Genomic DNA, 21,850 nt, shown 5'->3' on the forward strand with positions numbered 1-21,850 from the left:
TGTGGGAGGAGTTATGATCCTATATAAACCCTACCCCCCTACTTACCTTTGCCTTCAAGCTGTTTTGACCCCACCCACCTACACCCTCCTTTACACATTTCACTTTGTAGGCCCTCTTTTTACAGGCATCTCAACCAACTTTGCTTCTCCTCTACATCCATTTACATAATAGAGATTCCGAGCACAAAAATATATATATATATATATAAACATAATATATATATATATATATATATATGTGTATTTTAATATTAATAAGTTTAATTATATTAACATTAAAATACACTAATTATGAAACCACATACAGTTGTTCTCAAAGGTTTGCATACCCTGGCAGAAATTGTGGCATTGATTTTGAAAATATGACTGATCATGCAAAAAAAAAAAAAAAAAAAATCTTTTATTGAAGGATACTGATCAATATAAAGCCATTTATTATCACATAGTTGTTTCGTTCCTTTTTATTTAGCTGGTGCATGCATATCATTGAGTATAGTATAACAGTTGTGTGACATGAGGAACAGTGCACATTTTATATTATTGAAGAAAAACATGGTTACACGAAAAGCCTATACGTCTCAGCTTCTAGTAGTACAATAACTGGCTAATCCTGTAACCCTCGAAGTTAACATGCTTAGGGAACATATCTAGACTTTGTTGATAAAATAGAGGATCATCGCATCTAGACATATAATTGCTTATGCTGTAGCCAGATCTAATAGAATATGAGCCCACTGGTAACAAGTATTAGCAAAAAGAAAATTAATATGATTAACTAAAGGGAACTGCTGCAGTGCTGGAAGCTAGTTGCAGAGATAAGCTTGGAGTCTGACTATATGCCTGTAGCCTCTCTTGTGCCAGCTTATGAGGGGTAGTTAAAGTTGGCTGGGTAGTAAGCTATAACGGTGGCAGAGGCTGCTCCAGGCTAAATAAAAGAGAATACATTGACTACTTGGGCTACATACTAAACAAGGCATCAGGGTAAACTGGTGTTATATAGCGACAGCCAAAAAACGTGCTCACACGATTCAAAGTAAGGCATGTCAGCTGTGGGGAAGGGTAATGGACACCTCAGCCTATGCCCAGTGTGGGAATGTCTTGCTTGTCAACAAGGTTGGCCCTTTCGATGGAGTCCATGGGCTTTGTACCAGCTATAGCAGTCGTCGGCAAGGCGTTCTCCTGTGTAGCATCTCGGTGTTCAGCTTTAACCTTGAGGTGTAGACTTGTGCCGCGCTGGTCTGAGATTCTTGGATCAGGTGAGTTGTGGGCAGGCAGGGCTTGCTTGGTGCACACGTTTCTATAAATGTGGGAGTGAGTGCGTGCACCCGAATAACATGACGCTGTTTCCCTTCTTGACGATCTTTGGTGTCTGTATAGCCGGATGGCCGCCCTGGGGGCTTGAGGTAGGTGCCCATATTGGCGATGCTGGGTTGCAGGTCGGATTCATGAGGCTACCTCTTTCACTGCCTGGTGATAGGCCATTCCTTGCCTACAGAGCGTTGCCAAGAAGCTCATACAGAGCCGGTCAAAAGCCATCAGGGGATGTGTAGGTGGTTGGGTGCACGTGCTCTTCGTCTTTGGCCCTTGCTGAGCAGCCACCTTGATTGTGCCTCAGTGGTCCGGTGCCCCTGCAGGCTGTGTAGCCGGTAAGCCTGCCAGCAGTCGTGGTTTGTTTATTCAGTGGGGACTGGCGTAACCCCCACTGGTCCAAAGGGGGGTGGGCAGGGGGGGAGGATAGGATACCAATGAAGTAGCTTGGGGGGGTCTGGTGCCGGGAAGAGTGGCTGCCTCTCCGCGGCTCTAACTCCAGTAGGCCGCAATTGGCGTTTTGCACCCCTGGCCCCGACGGGCTCCAAAAAGGTGTACCTCGATTCAGTGGTGCACCCCCGACATGGGTAGTGCACCCCGGTACGGTCTTGGGCTATATAGCTGCCGATTTCACCCCAATTTCTGTCTGCCAAGCAAAAGCTCACATTACCCACGTCTGTGTTTCGTTCCTTTTTAAATCATAATGAGAACAGATATCACCCAAATGGCCCTGATTAAAAGTTTACATACCCTTGCATGTTTAGACTTGTTACAGACAGACAAGGTGGCACACACAGGTTAAAATGACAAAGGTTACATAGTCAATGAGTTTGTTAACTCTCACGTGGATGCAGTGGCGTACTAAAGGGGGGGCGGGGGGCGCGGTCCGCCCCGGGTGCCACCAGTTAGGGGGGTGCCTCCAGGGCTTGCATTGCTTGTGACTCTGTGAGCTGTGTGGCTGCACAGGGCGCCGGGAGCCACACAGCTCACACACGTAGGGGCTGGGAATTCAGCAGTACAGAAGTACTGCACGGAGAAATGGGGGCGGAGCCAACTCAAGCATGGGGGCGGAGCCAAACCGGATGCAGGGGCAGAGCTACAGCCAGCCTCCATTTGCTGCCTTTCACTGCAGCACACTGAGGGGAAGCAGGAAGGAGTTCCTGCTCCCCCAACTCCAACACACCAGGGACTCACTGACTCCACTCCTCCACCAGTAAGTAAGAGAGAGAGAGAGAGAGTGTGTGTGTGTGTGTGTGTGTGTGTGAATCCCTGCCTGTGACTGTGTGTGTGTGAATGTCTGCCTGTGACCATCTGTGACTGTGTGTGTGAATGTCTGCCTGTGGCTATCTGTGACTGTGTGTGTGTGAATGTCTGCCTGTGGCTATCTGTGACTGTGTGTGTGTGTGAATGTCTGCCTGTGGCAGACATTCAAAAAAATAGGACCCGCCCCGGGTGCCAAATGCTCTAGGTACGCCCCTGCGTGGATGCACCGATTGCAATTCAATCTTAGTTAAAAAATGTGCGGGTTTTCAAAGTACCACCCCAACTCTGTTGAGTGCTTTCTTTAACTTTTGTAAAACTTCTTGCCATTTTATTACAAACTGTCCTATGAGTGTATATGTCTCATTATTTTGAGAATCAATCTACGGAGATAAATGACTATATTTGGGACCGAGGAACCATTAACGCTTTATGTTGGATCTGAAACTCTTAGCGCCGGGAGGAAGGATATAGGAATTTAAAATATATATTGTTTATTTTAGCATCTTGAACACAAGTGTGGTTTTACATGGGAAAAAAAATATTGCAACTTTGGGCCATTTCAATTTTTTTTACTTTTGCTCCCATAACAAGCTGCTTGTGAATATTGTTTGTTACTTTCTACTTGTACAGTAGCTTTTTACTATTATTACTACACTTAAAATAATACCTATTAATTGGCACTGGTTAGTACGAGTATCACACTTTTTTTTGTTACCTACAGTAAGGTAAGTAGACTTTATACTATTGTCTTTACCAAATTACCATATGAACACTTCATATTTAACCAGTTAATCATCAACCTAGTAAAACAACAGGGTTTCAAATGTGTTTCATAGGGAATATCAGTGTAACGCTCCTGTAAAGTGCACAGTTTTGTATTCTGCTGGTGCCCAGTTATCAGCAAAAAATAGACATTTTTGAGATGTCATAGAATCAAGGTTTTGAGATCCAAATTTCAGTTTTCATATAGTGCTAAATACATTACAAGTCAGATCACATGTACAATGAAAAAAAAAAACAATATTTGAGAGAGGATGCAGCCACACTGAGACAAATTTAAATACAGAATAGTAAAACAGAGGACCGTAATCTATACCATCAAAACAAAATATGGGTGCAGTGTAGCAGAACAGTAACACACTCATGGTTATAAAATATAAATAGATCACTTGATAATCATCAAGAAATTAGGAGACATGAGACCACTTGGCACTAGAGTTCCCATATTAGGGAACACTTTTTTTTTTTTAAATGAGCGTTACCTGCTCCTAAGCATAATTAAATCTCAACTGTTCGTGTAATTGAGCCTCTGAAGGGCACACAGTTTTTTCCCAGTGCAAATGAATTACGTATCTGGCAGATAGAGAGATATGGGGTGTCAGCACCTTGTCATAAAGGGACAGAAGGTGGGGAAGATTTACCATAAGAATGCAGCTGGGTGAATTTTTGGAAGTTCCGTGATACACCTAGCCATAATAGACACGATTTGGGAACATTCCCACCAGATGTAAAGCATTGTTCCGACATTTGAATTACTTTACCAGCACATGGCCGTGGTCATCCTATAAATTCTATTCAGCCTAACTGGGGATAAGATACCACTGCTAAAACAGTTTCCGGTGAGCATCTAGAACTTCGTAACACCTTGCAATCCATTAGGGTGTCAATGGTGATATACGAATTGGCCAAGGTGTTATGGTCCTCAGATATTTTTTACAACTAGTCTTGCAAATATGTGGCACACTCACCAATGGACTGCACATCAGTTTTAATTTCAACTGCTTGTCATGTGTCCCACAGTCATACCCTAATCTTGGTTTGATCCCAGAGATCTTTTTGATTAAGTGACATGGTTTCAATGGTGACCAATGTCAAATTTTTATTGCCTTGGGCACAGTAGCATGGGCTGATTGGCACTGGAATTCTGTCGAAGTTTGTCAGTGTGTTCTGATGACAGGGCATCCTCTGCAAAACTTTTGCTGCATGGTTCAAGCTTGAAACAGTCATCAATGATATTCTATGGTTCTATGGCAAAGACTATCTGTTAACTTTGGCATGGTGCTACAGCAAAGGCAGCCTTTAGGAGCTATTGCTAAATTGCCTCACTAAGAATCCATGATGCACCATAATAACTTCAATATGATTGTTGCTGTGGAGTAAAGAGGACCCAAAAGTATTCAGTCCAGCACATGTTAACTCTGCCCATCAGATTCTGTTGGAGTCTGAGGCTTCAATCACAAATAGGGAGGGGCGGAGTTCCCCTTTTTACTCTGTTTAATGAATGGGAATCTACTTACAAGGCTTAGACATTCATTGCCTCTTGGTCTGACAAAAGTAGAAGGGCAGAGAGAGGAACAGGACTAAAGCCTTTGGGGTTAAACTGTTATGGTTTAACCCCTGAAGGCAAACTGGCACCCTGGACCTCCTCACACTATAACAACTGATTTATGATTAAATTATTTTAGTGCCAAAGTGTTAATTTAAGGCCAGTTCCAATGGCCACCATACCCTGTATGTTGGTTTTCACCAACTACATTACGTGACAGTGACATGCAGGATATGGAGCGTGTCACAAAGGGGTTAAAGGGACACTATAGTCACCCAGACCATTCAACTCAATGAAGTGGTCTGGGTGCCAGGTCCCTCAGGTTTTAACCCATAACATGTAAACATAACAGTTTCAGAGAAACTGCTATGTTTACATTTGGGGTTAATCCAGCCTCTAGTGGCTGTCTTCCGGACAGCCACTAGAGGCGCATCTGTGACGCTGGAGGTGAATTTCGCCTCCATAGGAAAGCATTGAGAAATGCTTTCCTATGGACATTTTGAATGCGGCTCCAGTGACGTCGGACAGGTCACCAGCGCTGGATTAAGGTAAGTGGCTGAATGGGTTTTAACCCCTTCAGCGCCACAGAAGGGGGACCCTGAGGGCTCTATAGTGTCAGGAAAACCGCTTTGTTTTCCTGACACTATAGTGATCCTTTAATATTGTCTCCTCTATCATCACTTTAATAAAAAGGAGGTGTTATGCTTTCAAGTCAGATCATTTTATGTATCTATAGTTTCTTTATTTGCAATTTCAATGCCAATAATAAAAAAAACATTTTTTTTAAATTTTTTTTATTTACAGATTAACACGAAATCTCTCTTTACAAAATCTCTCTCCATTTCAAATTTCATTTGGGGCCAAGCATGTCTTCTGGCTTGACCCACTCGTCAAACTGTTCTTTTGTAAGGAGTCCAAGACGAACAGCAGTTTCCTTCAATGTAGCCCCGTCCTTATGGGCCGTTTTGGCAATTTTAGCGGCTTTATCATAACCTTTAGATACAATGAAAACACATAAGGTTAAAATATAATAACTATATTTACAGTTTGGTCCATAAATATTTACACCAACATAATTTTAGCTCTATACACCACCACAATGGATTTGGTATGAAATAACCAAGATGCAATTGAAGTGCAGACTTTCAGCTTTAATTCAAGGGGTGGACAAAATACTGTATGAAAGGTTTAGGAATTGCAACCATTTGTATACAGTTCCCTTATTTCAGGGGCTCAAATGTAATTGTTCAAATGAACAAAATCATAAATAAAATGTTAATACTTTGGTATCCTTTGCAGGCAATGACTGCTTGAAGTCTATTCTTAAAGTCTGTGAATGGTTTTGCACCTTGTGATGAAAACTCTGTATTCGCTCTCGTGTTTATGGAAGACTCGAATAATGATATGCCGCCTACCTTCTGGAGAGTGGTCTTCACTTGGATGGATGTTATGAAGGGGATTTTCTTTACCAAGGAAAGAATCCTACAACCATTGACCAGTGTTTTCTGTGGACGTCCAGTAAGAGCTTACCAGTGTTTTATTCTCAGAATGGGCCAAAGTGTAGATTTTGCAACTCCTAATATTTCTGCTATATGCCTGTTTTTTTGCAGATGAAGGAAGCCCTGTTTAACGGCATTGTGAGCTCTATTGACCACATGTTGTGGATTCACAACAACAGATTCTAAATGCTAATGTCAAACGTGAAATTAACTCCAGACCTTTTTCCTGCTTAATTGATGAAGATATAATGAAGAAAGAGCCCACACCTGTCCATGAAACAACCATTCATGTTCAGTTCCTATATAAATCTAAAAAGTCCACAACTTTGTAAGGGAAACATGTTTAAAATGAAATTAGTATTAGAGGACTACACAGATGTCTTGGCAATTTAGCAGGCTTCCTTGTTACGGACTGCAGCAGGGGTATGAAGTGGCATTTTTCTTCAGACTCTGTTAACAGAGACAAAAGGGGTGGAACTGTCTGCTGTATGTTGTTGTTGTTAAAGTCTTCAGCAACCTTCTGGAACAGTTCATCTACACTGTTTCCTGTTCTACTAGATCTCTCACAAACATGAGCATTAATCTAATCTGCATAATTCTGCACATCATGGAAGTCAACCTGGCACAAGCTTTTATCATTTTCCACTTAGTCCCGCATTTGTAGATTTGGCATTGTTCCTTACAGTTTGGTAGTTCTTTCACCCCAAACTTCACTAGCTCAAAACTGCAGCGGTCTGTCATAACACACTATAGCAGCTCTGGCTCCCCTGTAATACATGTGGCTCATGCCTTCATAACGTTCAGAGCCAGCAGGGTCCCAAAAACCCAGTATAAGGTTCCGTCCATCCACACACATCGCATTGGCAATAAATGCTACTCCTACAGTATTCCTATAGGGTCCATGGAGTAATAAGTGATGCACAAATATGTCAAACAGAAAAGTTGTCTTTACCACGGCATCTGCCCCCCATCATCACCACCTTGACTTCAATGTGTTGCCCGCTCATGTGGACTCTAAATCTGTACTGTGGATCACCAAGTGCAATCAGTGAAAACGGCATCCCTCTCCCTGGGTCTCCTACTGTACTTGACCAGCAGCTCTCTCCCATGAAAAACAACTTTTGTGTCAACTGGTCAATTACGTTTGGTCCCTTGAAAAAGATGGGGCTACATATTATATAGCTGTAATTTATAAACATTTCCTTCAATTTGAATGTGAATACCCTCAAATTAAAGCTGAGACTGCACTTTAAGTCGATATGCATTTTTTACCTGTAACTCAAATTTATTTGGCAAACAGCCAAAAAAATTAAAAATAAATGTGTGTCAGTGTCCAAATATTACCGAACCTATCATACACATACATTTAAATTTCATAAAACCTTGATAAAACAACTGACTGGTTTTAATACATTTCGTATTTAGGCAATTCCTTAAAAATCAACACTCACAAGCCCATTCACTAAAGTGTGAATTGTTGGGGATTTTAACTGAATTTCAAATTAAAACATTTAAGAAACATTAAAACTAAACGGGAAGATTGATTATGAAGGCCATCTTGCATCTACACTCCTATGCACTACAAGAATTATGCATAACCCAAAGTTTCCTCCTCTATCCTACCGCAATACTAGACACAGTTGTGATGTAATACAAGAGTGGAAACAAAGAGGGCAGTTCTAGAATGTGACGTCAGATAAGAACCATTCAGCCCATCTAGTCTGCCCAATTTTCTTAATACTTTCATTACTCCATGGCCTTATCTTATAGCTAGGATAGCCTTATGCCTATCCCACGCATTCTTAAACTTTTTTACTGTGTTAACCTCTACCACTTCAGCTGGAAGGCTATCCCATGCATCCACTACACTCAGTAAAGTTTTTGATATTATTTTTAAACCTTTGCCCCTCTAATTTAAGACTGTCCTTTTGTTGTGGTAGTTTTTCCTCTTTTAAATATAGTCTCCTCCTTTACGGTGTTCCCTTTATGTATTTAAATGTTTCTATCAAATCCCTGTCTCATCTTTCCTCCAAGCTATACATCCTTGTAAGTTGTATCCTGCAATCCATTAACCAGTTTAGACAGAGTTCAGAGAAGGGCTACTAAAGTATCAATATCCTTCTGGAGATACGGTCACCAGTACTGCGTGCAATAGTACAAGTGAGGTTTTACCAGTGTTCTGTACAATGGCATGAGCACTTCCCTCTTTCTACTGCTAATACCTCTCCCTATACAACCAAGCATTCTGCTGGCATTTCCTGCTGCTCTATTACATTGTCTGCCTACCTTTAAGTAATCAGAAATATAACCCATATGTTGAGGTTAGGACAAGGGCCGGCCTTAGGCATGTGCGAGCGGATTAGGGGAAGGGGTGGCCAGGGGTTTGATGAAGAGGAAGGAGTGGCCAGGAGTTTGATTAAGTTTCCTCTCTATGTGAAGATAAATTGCAGAGGGGATATTCCCAACTTAGATATTATTGTCCAACATGAGAAAGGGCAATTAGTCCGAATGAATAAAAAACAGATTTAGTGGGGGCAGCTGGTGATAGGCTGAGAGGGTTAGTCGACCCTCACACCCATCTCTGGCTGCCAATTAAGATGGAGAGAAAAATGTATTAGCCCCACATTAAATTGGTGTTCATTAATCCTCTGTATGCTGAATTATCTTGGTATCAATATTCTTATAGAGTCATTCTTACCTATATGAGGATTAAGTGCAGTTACAAGCATTAAAGATTCATTCATTAGTTTGTTGATTCTCTCTGTATTAGCTTGTATTCCAGAAACACAATTGTCAGCAAATGAAACTGATGCATCACCTAGCAACTGTATAGAATGTAAAACATTTTTAATCTGTGGAAAGAAAGAAAGGAAACATTTACTAAAATTACCAGAGACATAACATCTATTCAAGAACATTACTTTATCCTATTGAATTAGAACAGCAATTTAGAGAACATGAAAATGTAAAGGGCATGAACCCACATTTAATAAAACAAATTCAAAGAAAATAGAAAGTCCGGCACAAAAGGGGTTAATGTTAAAACATAACTTTCAATATATGGTTTAAAAGAAAAGTATTATTAAAAAAAAAATGACAAATTAGTAAAAAAAAAAAAAAAGTGTATTGTATAAAATGATCCTTCCATCCAGCCTTATGTATTTACAGCTATTGTGCACTCTGTCACCAATATGTAGATTTGTAAAAGCACATAATGTTTAAAAGTATGTAACCTTATAACTAACTATAAAGATACTGATCCAGTCTGGTTAAAAATACCATACTTTATATTTATTATATTTTTCATATTTTCTAATAATTAAATTAAACTAGTGCTAGCAGTCTTGCCAGTTACGAAATACAGAAGGAGTACATAGTTACAACATGTATCTAGTACATGGTTAGTCTGTTCGTTGAAGAATGATACATTTATCAGATTTAAAATTTAGCTTTTATTTTTTACTCAATTTTTTTACCAATTTTTTTTTTTTGGTGTGATTTTTTTTACACTTTTACTCATAAATTTCTTATCAGATTATTGGATTAGCCTTTAGACAGAGTAATCACATGACAGGGAGAGAGGACTTCTAATCTTTTATATTCCTAATTATAGGTTAATAGGTTCCCTATTCCTCTCTACCCATCTAACTTTAGTGCATTAAGCAGTAAACTGTCCATATTTTTGTTTCTTCGTTTGCTCCACTTAACTCCTATTTTTATATTACAAAGAATTATTGAAACTATTCAAAACCTTACAAGTAGGATATCAGCGAAGTCAACCACTGGCTCTACATGCCGTTTAGTATACCATCCCTAACCAGCAACCATAAGCATTTAGCACATTCAAAAAGAAATCCTATGACTACCATATGTTAAAAATAATTGGTGTCAAAGTTTAGCCAAAAATAATGACAAAGTGTGCCTGTTAAGGTTAATTCAAAATAGTGTAGCTAGGTAGGAAATAGGATTATATATGAAAAAAAATGTAATTAGATATGAAGAAAGAGAGATGAGGGGGGAGACAGGCAAAGGAGGGTGTGTGTGGGGGAGAAGAGAACCCTTTCTCTCGTTTCCCACTGCGCTGTACCTTCAAGGGCACCTAATCCCCTCTTCCCCTAATCTACCATAACCCTAAAGCTGTAATCAATCCGTGAAAATGGACATAAGAAAAAGATAAAAATCACTGTGTGTAATGGTGTCAATTAACTAGATGTCTCATAACGATATAAATATATGGGGAGTATCTCCGCATAACTTACTACTCTATGTCCTAATACATTACACACACAGGGTGTTGGTAAGTCCTGATGCGCACTGAAGGATCACTTTAGTGTTCGGAATACATTAGCCCAAAAGGAATCTGGTCTGGAATCAAATGTTCTGGGTGTGCCCCCCAATTCCTTTTTGTGTTTACCAAGTTTCCTTTTGAATTGAGCACCTGATTTAGCCCCCAAGCCTTGGAGTTGACCACAGGAAGGTATACATTTGAGGAGGTTTTTAGATAGAAATATCACTTATAATTTTCATAGAGCAGATATAGGATATCACTTTGTTTAGTTTTGACACTGTATTTTTAAAATTGTGTTTATCAGATTAACCCCTTAAGGATGGCGGGCGTGCTATGCTGTCCTTGGGGACCCGGGTCTAAACGCCAGGGGGCGGCATAGCACGTTCCCGACGTCCTTTCTACTTATCTGGTCGCCGGGTATATATATATTTACAACGTAAATGTAAATATTTACAATGTTCTTACAACATATTATAATTTTTATACATTATAATTTTAATAAAATACACTGGAATAAGTGTAGAAACCACTGATATTTGGGTACTGTGAAGTAGTGGAGGGTTTAATACAATATGGCCATATGGTGGAAATAAATCCCTATATTTGTTTGCTCAGATAGCAGCTTTTAAGTGGCCTTATACAACTTAAAAACGTAATTTTAGGTGTGCGCTGTTCCTTAACCAGATAACGGCGTTAGGGAGTACTATGCCGTCCCCATTAAAATGGTCTTTAAAGCCGTCACGGCGGCATAGGAAGCTTTAACGGCTTTTAGCCCCAGTGCGTGAGGTGTACTCGCCTCTGCTGTGATACGCTTATGGGGGACTACCTGACAGCCCAGGCAGTACCCCCTCTGCAATTTAGGCCCAGGAGGCCATGTGAATGCTCTGATTTCTGGTGATTATTTTTTTTTTTTTTTTAATTTAAAGTGTTCGAGCAATCAGGTGAAAAAAATTACAATTAGGTATTTAGATACACACACATATACATGAGATATATAATCCCAGTAGAGAGCACTCTGGAGTCTTTATACTGAATTCCAACTGTTGCTTTATTCAGCAAAAACAGTGATACACAAAGTACAAGTAGACGTTTCAGTCCATTAAGACTTTTTTCAAGACAAATGTATAGGTGAAGTGAAAGCCTTTAAAGGAACACTATAGTCACCTAAATACTTTAGCTAAATAAAGCAGTTTCAGTGTATAGATCATTCCCCTGCAATTTCACTGCTCAATTCACTGTCATTAAGGAGTTAAATCACTTTGTTTCTGTTTATGCAGCCCTAGCCACACCTCCCCTGGCTATGATTGACAGAGCCTGCATGAAAAAAAAACTACTGGTTTCACATTCAAACAGATGTAATTTACCTTAAATAATTGTATCTCAATCACCAAATTGAACTTACATTTTTCACATACAGGAGGCTCTTGCAGGGTCTAGCAAGCTATTAACATAGCAGGGGATAAGAAAATATTAATTAAACAGAACTTGCAATAAAGAAAGCCTAAATAGGGCTCTCTTTACAGGAAGTGTTTATGGAAGGCTGTGCAAGTCCCATGCAGGAGGGTATGACTAGGGTTCATAAACAAAGGGATTTAACTCCTAAATGGCAGAGGATTGAGCAGTGAGGCTGCAGGGGCATGTTCTATACACCAAAACTGGTTAATTACTATAAAGTTGTTCAGGTGACTATAGTGTCCCTTTAAATATGTGACTCAAATAATCTAATTGGAGGGTGAAAGGTGGTAACAACTCTTGGTGACATCACGGATTATGTGAACATTTTCAAGTTATGTAGTGAGTGCAATTAACCCTATGTACAACAGAGTAAATTGGATAGAGAGCAAAAAGAAAAGAAAGTATATACAAAGTACTATCCCATAACCAAGGGAGAGATAGAAGTACAGTACCAGTGTATGAGTTAGAGACATAATAGCGGATTCATACAATGTAGCAAATACAAAATACAGAATTACTGTACGAAAATATATACATAGTAAGTATTCAAAGAAAGTAAACAAGATATCCAATCATGAGAGAGTGGCAGTAATACATTTAAAAAAAGGGTTATGTCAGACTACCGGCTTGATCGGACACATGGAATGAGAGCTCGGTTCCACAGAGAGCCAAAAACGCTACGAAATAGCACAAATCACCCAAATTTACAAACCACAACAAGTGGTATACTCTACCAAATGGCTCCATCGAAACAAAAGAAGCTTACGGACCCATAATAAGAAATTAAGGCTGCTACCCGGTCTCAGAAGACCCAATGGAACAAGATCTCTCCCAAGATACTACGGGTGATTATAATATCACAAAGAATATTTAAAACAAATGCTCCAGGACCTGAGAGCTAATTTTAAAGAGGACTTCACCAAAATCACGTCCAAAGAGTTGGTAGAGCTAGGTGGCCGCACAATTATTTAAAATTTTTTTTTTTTTTTTTTTTAAGCCGGCAGAACTATGCACGACCCACAATGAGGTTGAAAACGCCAAATTGTGGAACAAAATGTCAGACCTAGAGGATGTTAGATTTCGTGTCATCGCTGACTCGATAACAAACTAACAGATCTCAACCTCAACAGGTCACGTTACATTTTAACATAGGACACTTTATTTGATAGCTTCACAAGTCTTGCATCCATTGAACTTGTGAGTTTTTGGACAGTTTCTGCTTGAATTTGTTTGCAAGATGTCAGAATAGCCTCCCAGAGCTGCTGTTTGGATGTAAACTGCCTCCCACCCTCATAGATCTTTTGCTTGAGGATGCTCCAAAGGTTCCCAATAGGATTGAGGTCAGGGGAGGATGGAGGCCACAACATGACTTTCTCTCCTTTTATCCCCGTAGCAGCCATTTATGCAGAGGTATTCTTTGCAGCATGAGATGGTGCATTGTCATGCATGAAGATGATTTTATTACGGAAAGCATAGTTCTTCCTTCTGTACCAGGGAAGAAAGTGGTCAGTCAGAAACTCCACATACTTTGCAGAGGTCATTTACACCTTCGGGGAACCTAAAGGGGCCGACCAGCTCTCTTCCCATGATTCCAGCCCAAAACATGACTCCACATGACTCCACCACCGCCTTGCTGACGCTGCAGCCTTGTTGGAACAGGGTAACCGCCCACCAACCATCCACTACTCCATCCATCTGGACCATCCAGGGTTGCACTGCACTCATCAGTGAACAGGACTGTTTGAAAATTAGTCTTCATGTATTTCTCTGCCCAATGCAGCCGTTTTTGCTTGTGAGCATTGGTTAGTGGTGGCCGAATAGAAGGTTTATTCACAGTTGCAAGACTCTGGAGGACTCTACACCTTGATGTCCGTGGACTTCAAGGCACCAGCAGCTTCAAATATCTGTTTGCTGCTATGTAATGGTATTTTAGCAGCTGCTCTCTTGATCCGATGCATGGATCTTGCAGAAATCTTCCTCAATGTGCCTTTTTCTGCACAAACCCGTCTGTGCTCTGAATCAGCCACAAATCTCTTAAAAGTGCGATGATCACGCTTAAGTTTTCGTGAAATATCTAATGTTTTCATAACTCATCCAAGGCATTGAACTATTTCACTCTTTTCGGCAGCAGAGAGATCCTTTTTCTTTTCAATATTGCATGAAAATGGTGCTCTGCTTAATAATGTGGAAAACCCTCCTTTAGTAGTTTTTTCTTAAATTGGGCTCACCTGGCAATCTAATTATCACAGGTGTCCGATATTGTTTTCAGTGATCAAAAGAGTCCTGAGACACAATGCCATCCATGAGTTAAACTGAAAAACAAAATATTTAATCTTTGTGACACTTAAATAGAATTTGCATTATAATTTGGAACAGGGTGTATATACAAAGATGATTTGGGAAGGATGCGGATTGTGGTGGGAACGCTTAATGGGATCCAAATCACTGTTGCCTCTGTCTATACTCCCAATAATTCCCAACCTTCCATTCTGGCCAGAGCACTGAATAAGATATCCAAGTTACATAAAAGGCCACACCATAATGTGCAGGGACTTCAACTGTACATTAGACCCTGAATTAGACATCAAACGGACTCAGGGGAAAAACCTGCTTCATCAGGCCTCCTCTCAGCCACAAATTATCCACACTCCTACACAAACACGATTTAAACAATACGTGGTGTAGCATATTTCCATCTGATAAGGACTAAAAAAAAATTCCCATGCACACCTTACCTACTCGTGCATAGCTACGTGAAGAGTTGATAAAAAAAGACCTTGTCAAATGTGTCCATTGGAAACAGGACATGGTCAGATCGCGCGCCGGTCATCACTACGTTCCGATCCCTATATCCTGCACAGGGCAGGAGTGCATGGTGACTCAATGAGTCGACATTAGATGAGACCACTCAAGTGCCCCTCTTCCGAAAAGCAATACAGTAGTTCTACGAAGACCACAAATACGACACTTCCCCTATAGAAACACAATGGCTGGCCCTCAAGGCAGTGATGAGGGGATTTATCAACCCACCCACATAGAAATAACAAGTTTCTTGAGGAAGACAAACTTGTCACAGCTAACTACTCAACAATGCCAACTCTTACTCGCACTATTCACGAAAGAAGAAGTGCGGAAAGCGATCCATACACTTCCCAAACACAAAGCACCTGCCCCAGATGGGTTCCCCAATTACTTCTACATAATATTTAAATCACAACTCACACTGCATCTCACCAAGCTGTTCAATCACTTTAAGACTTCAGGGACCATACCAGTGGAGAGGTTATTGGCCAACATAATTACACTACCTAAGCCAGGCAAGGCACCCACAGAATGTGCCAACCTCTATCTCACTACTAAATGCGGACATAAAACTATATGCAAAATTACTAGTCACACGTCTAAAACCTATGTTGCTACATACGGTTTCCCCAGAACAAGCAGGATTTGTCCTTCTAGACAACCTGGAGACAACACCCGCCACTTTCTACATTTAATTAACTGGGCTCACACTAGCAAACAACATGGTATATTGCTGGCACTGGACGCTGAGAAAGCATTTGATTGCTTGAATTGATCATAAATGGGCGAGGTGTTGTCTGGGATGGGATTTCCTCTCGCCTTCCTAAATAGTGTTTTGGCCCTGTATACCCGCCCCTAAGCAAAAGTATATAGCTCGTGTTTCCTGTCTCGTCCCTTCCATATAACTAACGGCACAAGGAAGGGATGCCCTCTTTCCCCGTTAATCTATCTTATGTCTAGAACCCCTAGTGAGGCACATCATACAACTGATCAGATAACAGGCTTGTGTTCCCCCGCAGGTAAGATGAAAATAGCCCTCTTTGCGGACGATGTCCTGCTGTTCCTGACCAATCCTATTTCATCACTCCCACATCTATTGAACTTATTAGACAGATATCCTACTATAAAAATAACTCTAAAAAGTCCCAAGCATTGGCGATACGCCTTCCCACAACCACAGTACAATTGCTACAAACCAACTACCCCTTCGACTGGCGTATGACGTCAACATCTTAACTTGGTATTAAACTGCAAACCCAAATCACAGAAGAAAATAGTGAAAGAAAATAATTTACCGATCCTACATAAGTTAGACTCTCATCTAAAGGCATGGGAAGATAAAGTATCATGGTTTGGACGCATTCATACAGTAAAAATGATGGTCCTACCACATATTCTGTATTTCTTTCGAACACTGCTGATGCTCTACCAAACGCTTTACTGAGGAAGTTTCAAACACTGATCAATGCACACATATGGAAAAGAAGACCCCCGCGCATAGCACAGAACTTATTATGGCTCCCCTACACTATGGGTGGTCTGGGAATCCCTAATGCAAAACTGTACTACAAAGCCTTGTTAATTGCACAGGGCATGGCACTATTAGAGAGGACTTTCGCCCCCACTATGGCTTGGTTTAGAACGCTTGTATGACTCACGGAACAGTAGAGCACGCCCTTTCGGGATAGCCATAAACACTGAAAGAAACAAAAACATGCCATCTTCCACCAAATCGTTACTTCACATGTGGAAGCAGGTCACCCAAAAAATTATAGACGCCAACTTCTTACTATATGCAGCACCCTTGCAGACCATTACCTCACTCACGGAGGACCTACATCTGGACCCCTGGATACATAGGGGAGCCATGTCCATTTGCAACGATACAGGTATTAAGTCATTGCCCGAGCTACAAACAGACCACTCTCTACTGCCAAGGGAATTCTTTACTTATGTACGTATCTAAAATATTCTGCAGGACAGCCACATTAAAGCTATTGATACCCAATTATTTCCACCCTTTGCTCAAAAATGTATAGGAAAGCTACAGAGCGCTAAAGCCCTGTCCCTCTGCTATGACACTCTTTTAGCCCCAAGTGAAACCAGGAAGCTCTCGTATATTCTGAAGTGGGAAAGGGGTTTAGGTAGACAAATCTCATTTCTAGCTTTTAAACAAGCATTAGGAAATACCAAAAAGGCTTCTAGAAGCCTGGCTGATTGAGAAGCAAATTGCTAAATTATTATGCGATGCTATCTGGTGCCGGCAAAGCTCTCCCACATATATCCTGGCACACCTGCCACGTGCTGGAGGTGTTCAAGTCACATGGGCACCCTACAACATATATTCTGGGACTGCTGGTGCATTGTGCAGTTCTGGCAGGAGCTTGGTAAGTTCTTTCAGGTGGCACTGAAAATCAACATCCCCTTGCATCCAGAGTGCTATCTTTTACATGTATTTCCCACCCCTCTATCGGAGGACATCAACTTTGTAGTGATACACGGTGGCCTAATAGCAGCAAAAACGGTGATTGCATTCAGATGGAAACAAACCAAAATCCCTACACTGACTGAAGTTCTAACCAGACTTGACACCTTGGTTCAATACGAAAAAATGGCTTGCCGCCTTCAGGGTAAAGAGTGTAAATATACAAAGTGGTAGCAGAGATGGCTTTCAATAAGGGACTCATAGGTAAAGTTCATTTATATATTAAAAAAAAAAAAATATATATATATATATGTATGGATCATATTAAACACAGAATGGATGTATAAGTACATATAAATAAGTGATGCAGTAGATCCCTTTCGAGACTAGACTGGAATGGACCAGAAGGGATTAATCCCCACCCTGGAATATACCCATTGCTCTCTTTTAGCATACTGTTTCCCTCTCCCACCTTCCCTCCCCTCATGCCCCCAATCTTTCTTTGAAGTTTACTTTCTTTATATTTTTATGTTCAAGAGGTATCCTTATCACATATTGGCATAGGACTAACAAATGGTACAGACAAGATGAGGTCAAACATGTCCATTAAAAATAACACCCTTAGAGTGAACAATTCACACGAAAACCGAGCTACAAAGCAGCCTGTCTCATTGGATCATCTATCTACTTGGAGCCTCTTGGTCTACTGTAAATGTGAGTGCTGGGGATTTATACTTATATATACTTATATATATATATATATATATGTGAGCAGCTCTTTTTCTTCTAGTTAAAAATCAATATAAAGAGTTTTTTTTCATTTAAGCCATCAGGAGATAGAGTTCCCAGGGTGTAACGATCACTTTGACAATAAAGTGTCATGATCACCGCCTCTGGGGGACACGGGTATGTGGTCGATGCCCATGAAGCTAAATGAAGCCAGGATATGGCCCTTTTCCTAAGAAATGTCGGGAGACAGGTGTGTTTGCTGACCCACTATAAAGGGCGAATGGTGGATCTGTGACCTCTCCTGCGTTCTCCGAGATCGTTCAATGTTTTCCCCACGTAAGTGAGGCCACAAGGGCAAATAATCCTGTAGACCACATGGGTGGTCCTACATGTGATGCAGTGTTTGATTTTGTACACCTTGCCGGATCTAGGGTGGCAGAATGTTTTCCCTGGGATCGAGTTATAAGTCAAACAAAACGATAACAGCCTGCATTGGTGTAAATTTGTAAGTAGTATCAACAGTATGAACCAAATAATCTCTTAAACTCTTCCCTTTTCTGTAACTCATGATTAGTTTTCTTTGAAATACTGAAGTGTTGGATCTTTGTGCACGATATTCCAATTTTCATGGTTACTGTTACCCAGTTTCTGTGACATAGGATGAAATGCCTGAGGGAAGATGAATCGCTCACTCAACTCTTCAGGGATCTTATCTGTGATCGATTCAACAGCTCTTGTGTAAGCAGAATTCAAGCAAGATTTAGAGTATCCTCTTTGTAGGAATTTGTCAAACATGTCATGAACTTGTGTTCGCTCCCAGCTACGCCAACTTATTTATGGCGGATTGGGAATCCCAAGCTATTTTTAACGACCACCAGTGGAGAGCGAACCTAGTCTCATTTTTTAGATATATTGATGACCTTTTTTTTTTTTTTATCTGGGAAGGTACTGAAGATGATCTTAATTCCTTTATGAATAATCTTAATATAAACAATAGAGGTATATTTTTAACTTACGAATACAGCAGGGAACAAATTCATTTTTTAGATCTAAATATTTTTATAAAAAATGGGAAAATACACACTAAGACGTTTTTTTTAAAAAGTTTGCGTGAACACTGCCATAGACAAAACTAGTTGCCATTATCAACCTTGGCTCGATAGCGCTCCAAAAAGTCAAATGTTAAGACTTCGGCGAAACTGTTCTGAAATAAGTGATTTTAACCAACAAGCCAAGCTTTTAAAAAACAAATTTATTGAGAAAAATTATTCTGAAACAGTACTTAGGGACACTATCGAAAATACCCCCCCAAAAAGATAGAAATGAACTTTTAAAATACAAGTTAAAAAATACTGATAATCCTATGCCCTTGCCTATCATTTTTAATTTTAATAATAAAAGCAACAATGTAAAAAAAGTTATAAAAAAACACTGGCATATTTTAAAGCAAGATGAAATTCTTAATAAAATCATACCAGAACGTCCTAACATTCTGAACGTCCATAACAAAGTTACTCAATTTATTTCTAAAGTTACAAATCAGGTTTACAAAATCAATGATTTCATTAATTGTTCAACTAAAAATGTTATTTATCTACTTGAATGCCCTTGTGGCTTCCAATATGTTGGAATGACCACTAGGTGCTTAAAAACAGGATTAAGCGAACATTGCAGAAATATAAAAAATGGGTACTTAAATCATTCAGTATCCAAACATTTTATTAAACATAATAAAGATCCTAGATTGTTGAAATGTATTGGAATAAAAAAAATGTACGATTCCATGGAGGGGCGGAAACATTAAAACCATTTTAGGGAAAACTGAAATGGAATGGGTTTACAAACTCTAAACCCTCACTCCTTATGGTCTTAATGTTGACTTTGACTTGTTTAACTTTTTATAAGTATGTGCCCCTCACATGTTTTTATCCATTGTGTTCTTATGTATTGTTACATATTCATCCCTCGGTTTTTATTTTGGTATTCATTTTTATCCATTTAGATTTTATTCCATTCTTCTGACTATGCCCGATGACACTTTTCAGTGTATCAGGCATAGTCATATTTTATTTCTTCGTCGGCCACACTCTGAGTGTGTTCCGACGTCTATTTCTATTTCCCTGACGACGGCCGCAGCTTTGTGCTGGCCGTCGTTCCTTTGTATAGCTGGTTTCCATGACGACGACCGCGGCTCTTTCGCGAGCCGTCGTCATGGTTTACTCCGCCCCTCCTGTATCCTCGTCGGCCGCAATCATATGCGAGCCGACGTCCTCTTTCCCCTAGACGCCGGCGGCTGCGCAGTGCGCGCCGACGTCTAACTACACATCCCAGCATCCAATGCGATCTGATTGCCGGTCACGTGACCGCACTACTATTGCAAATTTTACGTTAAATACACCTCGTTTTAAATTCTCTTTAGCTTAAAAAGCCCTAATAAGTGAATCTAATTGTATATTTATTATCACCATTCTATTTGTATATGCATACTCTTATCTGTTCATAATTTGTATTCTGATTGGTTGTCCCCAATTTTAAGTTTCTATTTGTTATTTAAATCTTTCTCTGCCAGGTATCAGGTTCTTAATCCATATTGATAAAGCCGTATTGGCGAAACGCGTTTGTGGAATTTTACTGTGTATTTTAATATTAAATATTTTTTGGACACTTTATTTATTGCCATTTACCTTTTTTACACTGTATATTATTTTGTTACCTGGCATTTTTATTTCCCTGGACTCCAAGTAATCCGAGGTGGGGATAATACCACCAGCGCTATCTTCAAGGAGCAGTTGGTCAGCTCCTCTCTTGTGAGTACCATTTTATACGTATTTATCACTATTTTACACAGTGAGCACTATTGGTTGTTTCTCTTTTATCTTTGAGCGTGGAACACATCTTTGAGCGTGGATCTACAGATTTCTCATTCTCCATAGGAGCATATTCTAGATAAGACTTTCTTTTTTATTTGGACCAATTGTCGTTTATATATTGATTTCCCCTGGCGCAGCCTTCTTTTTTTTTTGTTATTTCCTTGTGTCTCTGCACGGCTGTCAGTTATTACGTAATACTCTGATGATTTGAGATATAAGGAGTGATTATTTTAACCTTCTTGGGTGGAAGCTTGCAGCACGAAGGATAATGTTCCTGTTGCTGGGTTTCGACAATAAGGTATACACCAAATCTGTTTTCTGTAGTAAAAAATTGTAGATCTAGGAAGTTGATGGATGTAGTGCTCATTTGGCAAGTAGATCTCACTGGAGATGGTGAATCATTCAGTTTGTTCATCATCGAGATCAATTTTTCTTCTCCCCCTGTCCATAGAAGGATATCGTTTATGAAGTGTTCTCCATGTTGGGTAAGAATCTGATCTTGTTCATATACATACATGTATGCATTCACATATATGGGGGCCATCGGTGTCCCCATCTAAGTACCTGTTTGTTGTATATAACATTTTTCCTCAAACCTGAAATAATCCAGTATGTATTCTTGGAGTGGATTAACCCACTCAAAGAAGTTTTGCAAAATTGGTTTCATCACTGACATGCCGTCTTGATGTGGGATATTTGTATACAAGCTACAGACATCAATAGTTGATAGTAGAATCCCCTCAAGCGGTATTGTGATGTTTTCCAAGTGTTCTATAACTGCTGCACTGTCTTTTACGCAAGTAGGTAAGGCCATAACTGGAGCTTTTTTTTTTTCAATGGGTTCCAACATACCTCCAATGGCATAAACAATAGGATGGCCTAGAG

At 40.0% G+C, this 21,850-nt stretch overlaps 1 protein-coding gene and 1 pseudogene across 1 annotated transcript in view; both read right to left on the bottom strand.

Annotated features, from left to right (window-relative positions):
- Positions 1-5,616: 5,616 nt before the first annotated feature.
- FH (fumarate hydratase) overlaps positions 5,617-21,850 on the bottom strand; it is a 106,659-nt gene continuing 90,425 nt past the window's right edge. Inside the window, exons 9-10 of the mRNA XM_063443354.1 lie at positions 9,095-9,248; positions 5,617-5,890 (exon numbers count right to left, since the gene is read on the bottom strand). Coding sequence (XP_063299424.1) covers positions 5,748-5,890; positions 9,095-9,248 — 297 coding nt within the window. The 3' untranslated portion in view covers positions 5,617-5,747. The remainder of the gene's footprint in view (positions 5,891-9,094; positions 9,249-21,850) is intronic.
- LOC134585344 (ras-related protein Rab-24-like) lies at positions 6,740-8,259 on the bottom strand (annotated as a pseudogene).

This window comes from Pelobates fuscus, chromosome 2, assembly GCF_036172605.1.
Source record: "Pelobates fuscus isolate aPelFus1 chromosome 2, aPelFus1.pri, whole genome shotgun sequence".
NCBI classification, from domain to species: domain Eukaryota; kingdom Metazoa; phylum Chordata; class Amphibia; order Anura; family Pelobatidae; genus Pelobates; species Pelobates fuscus.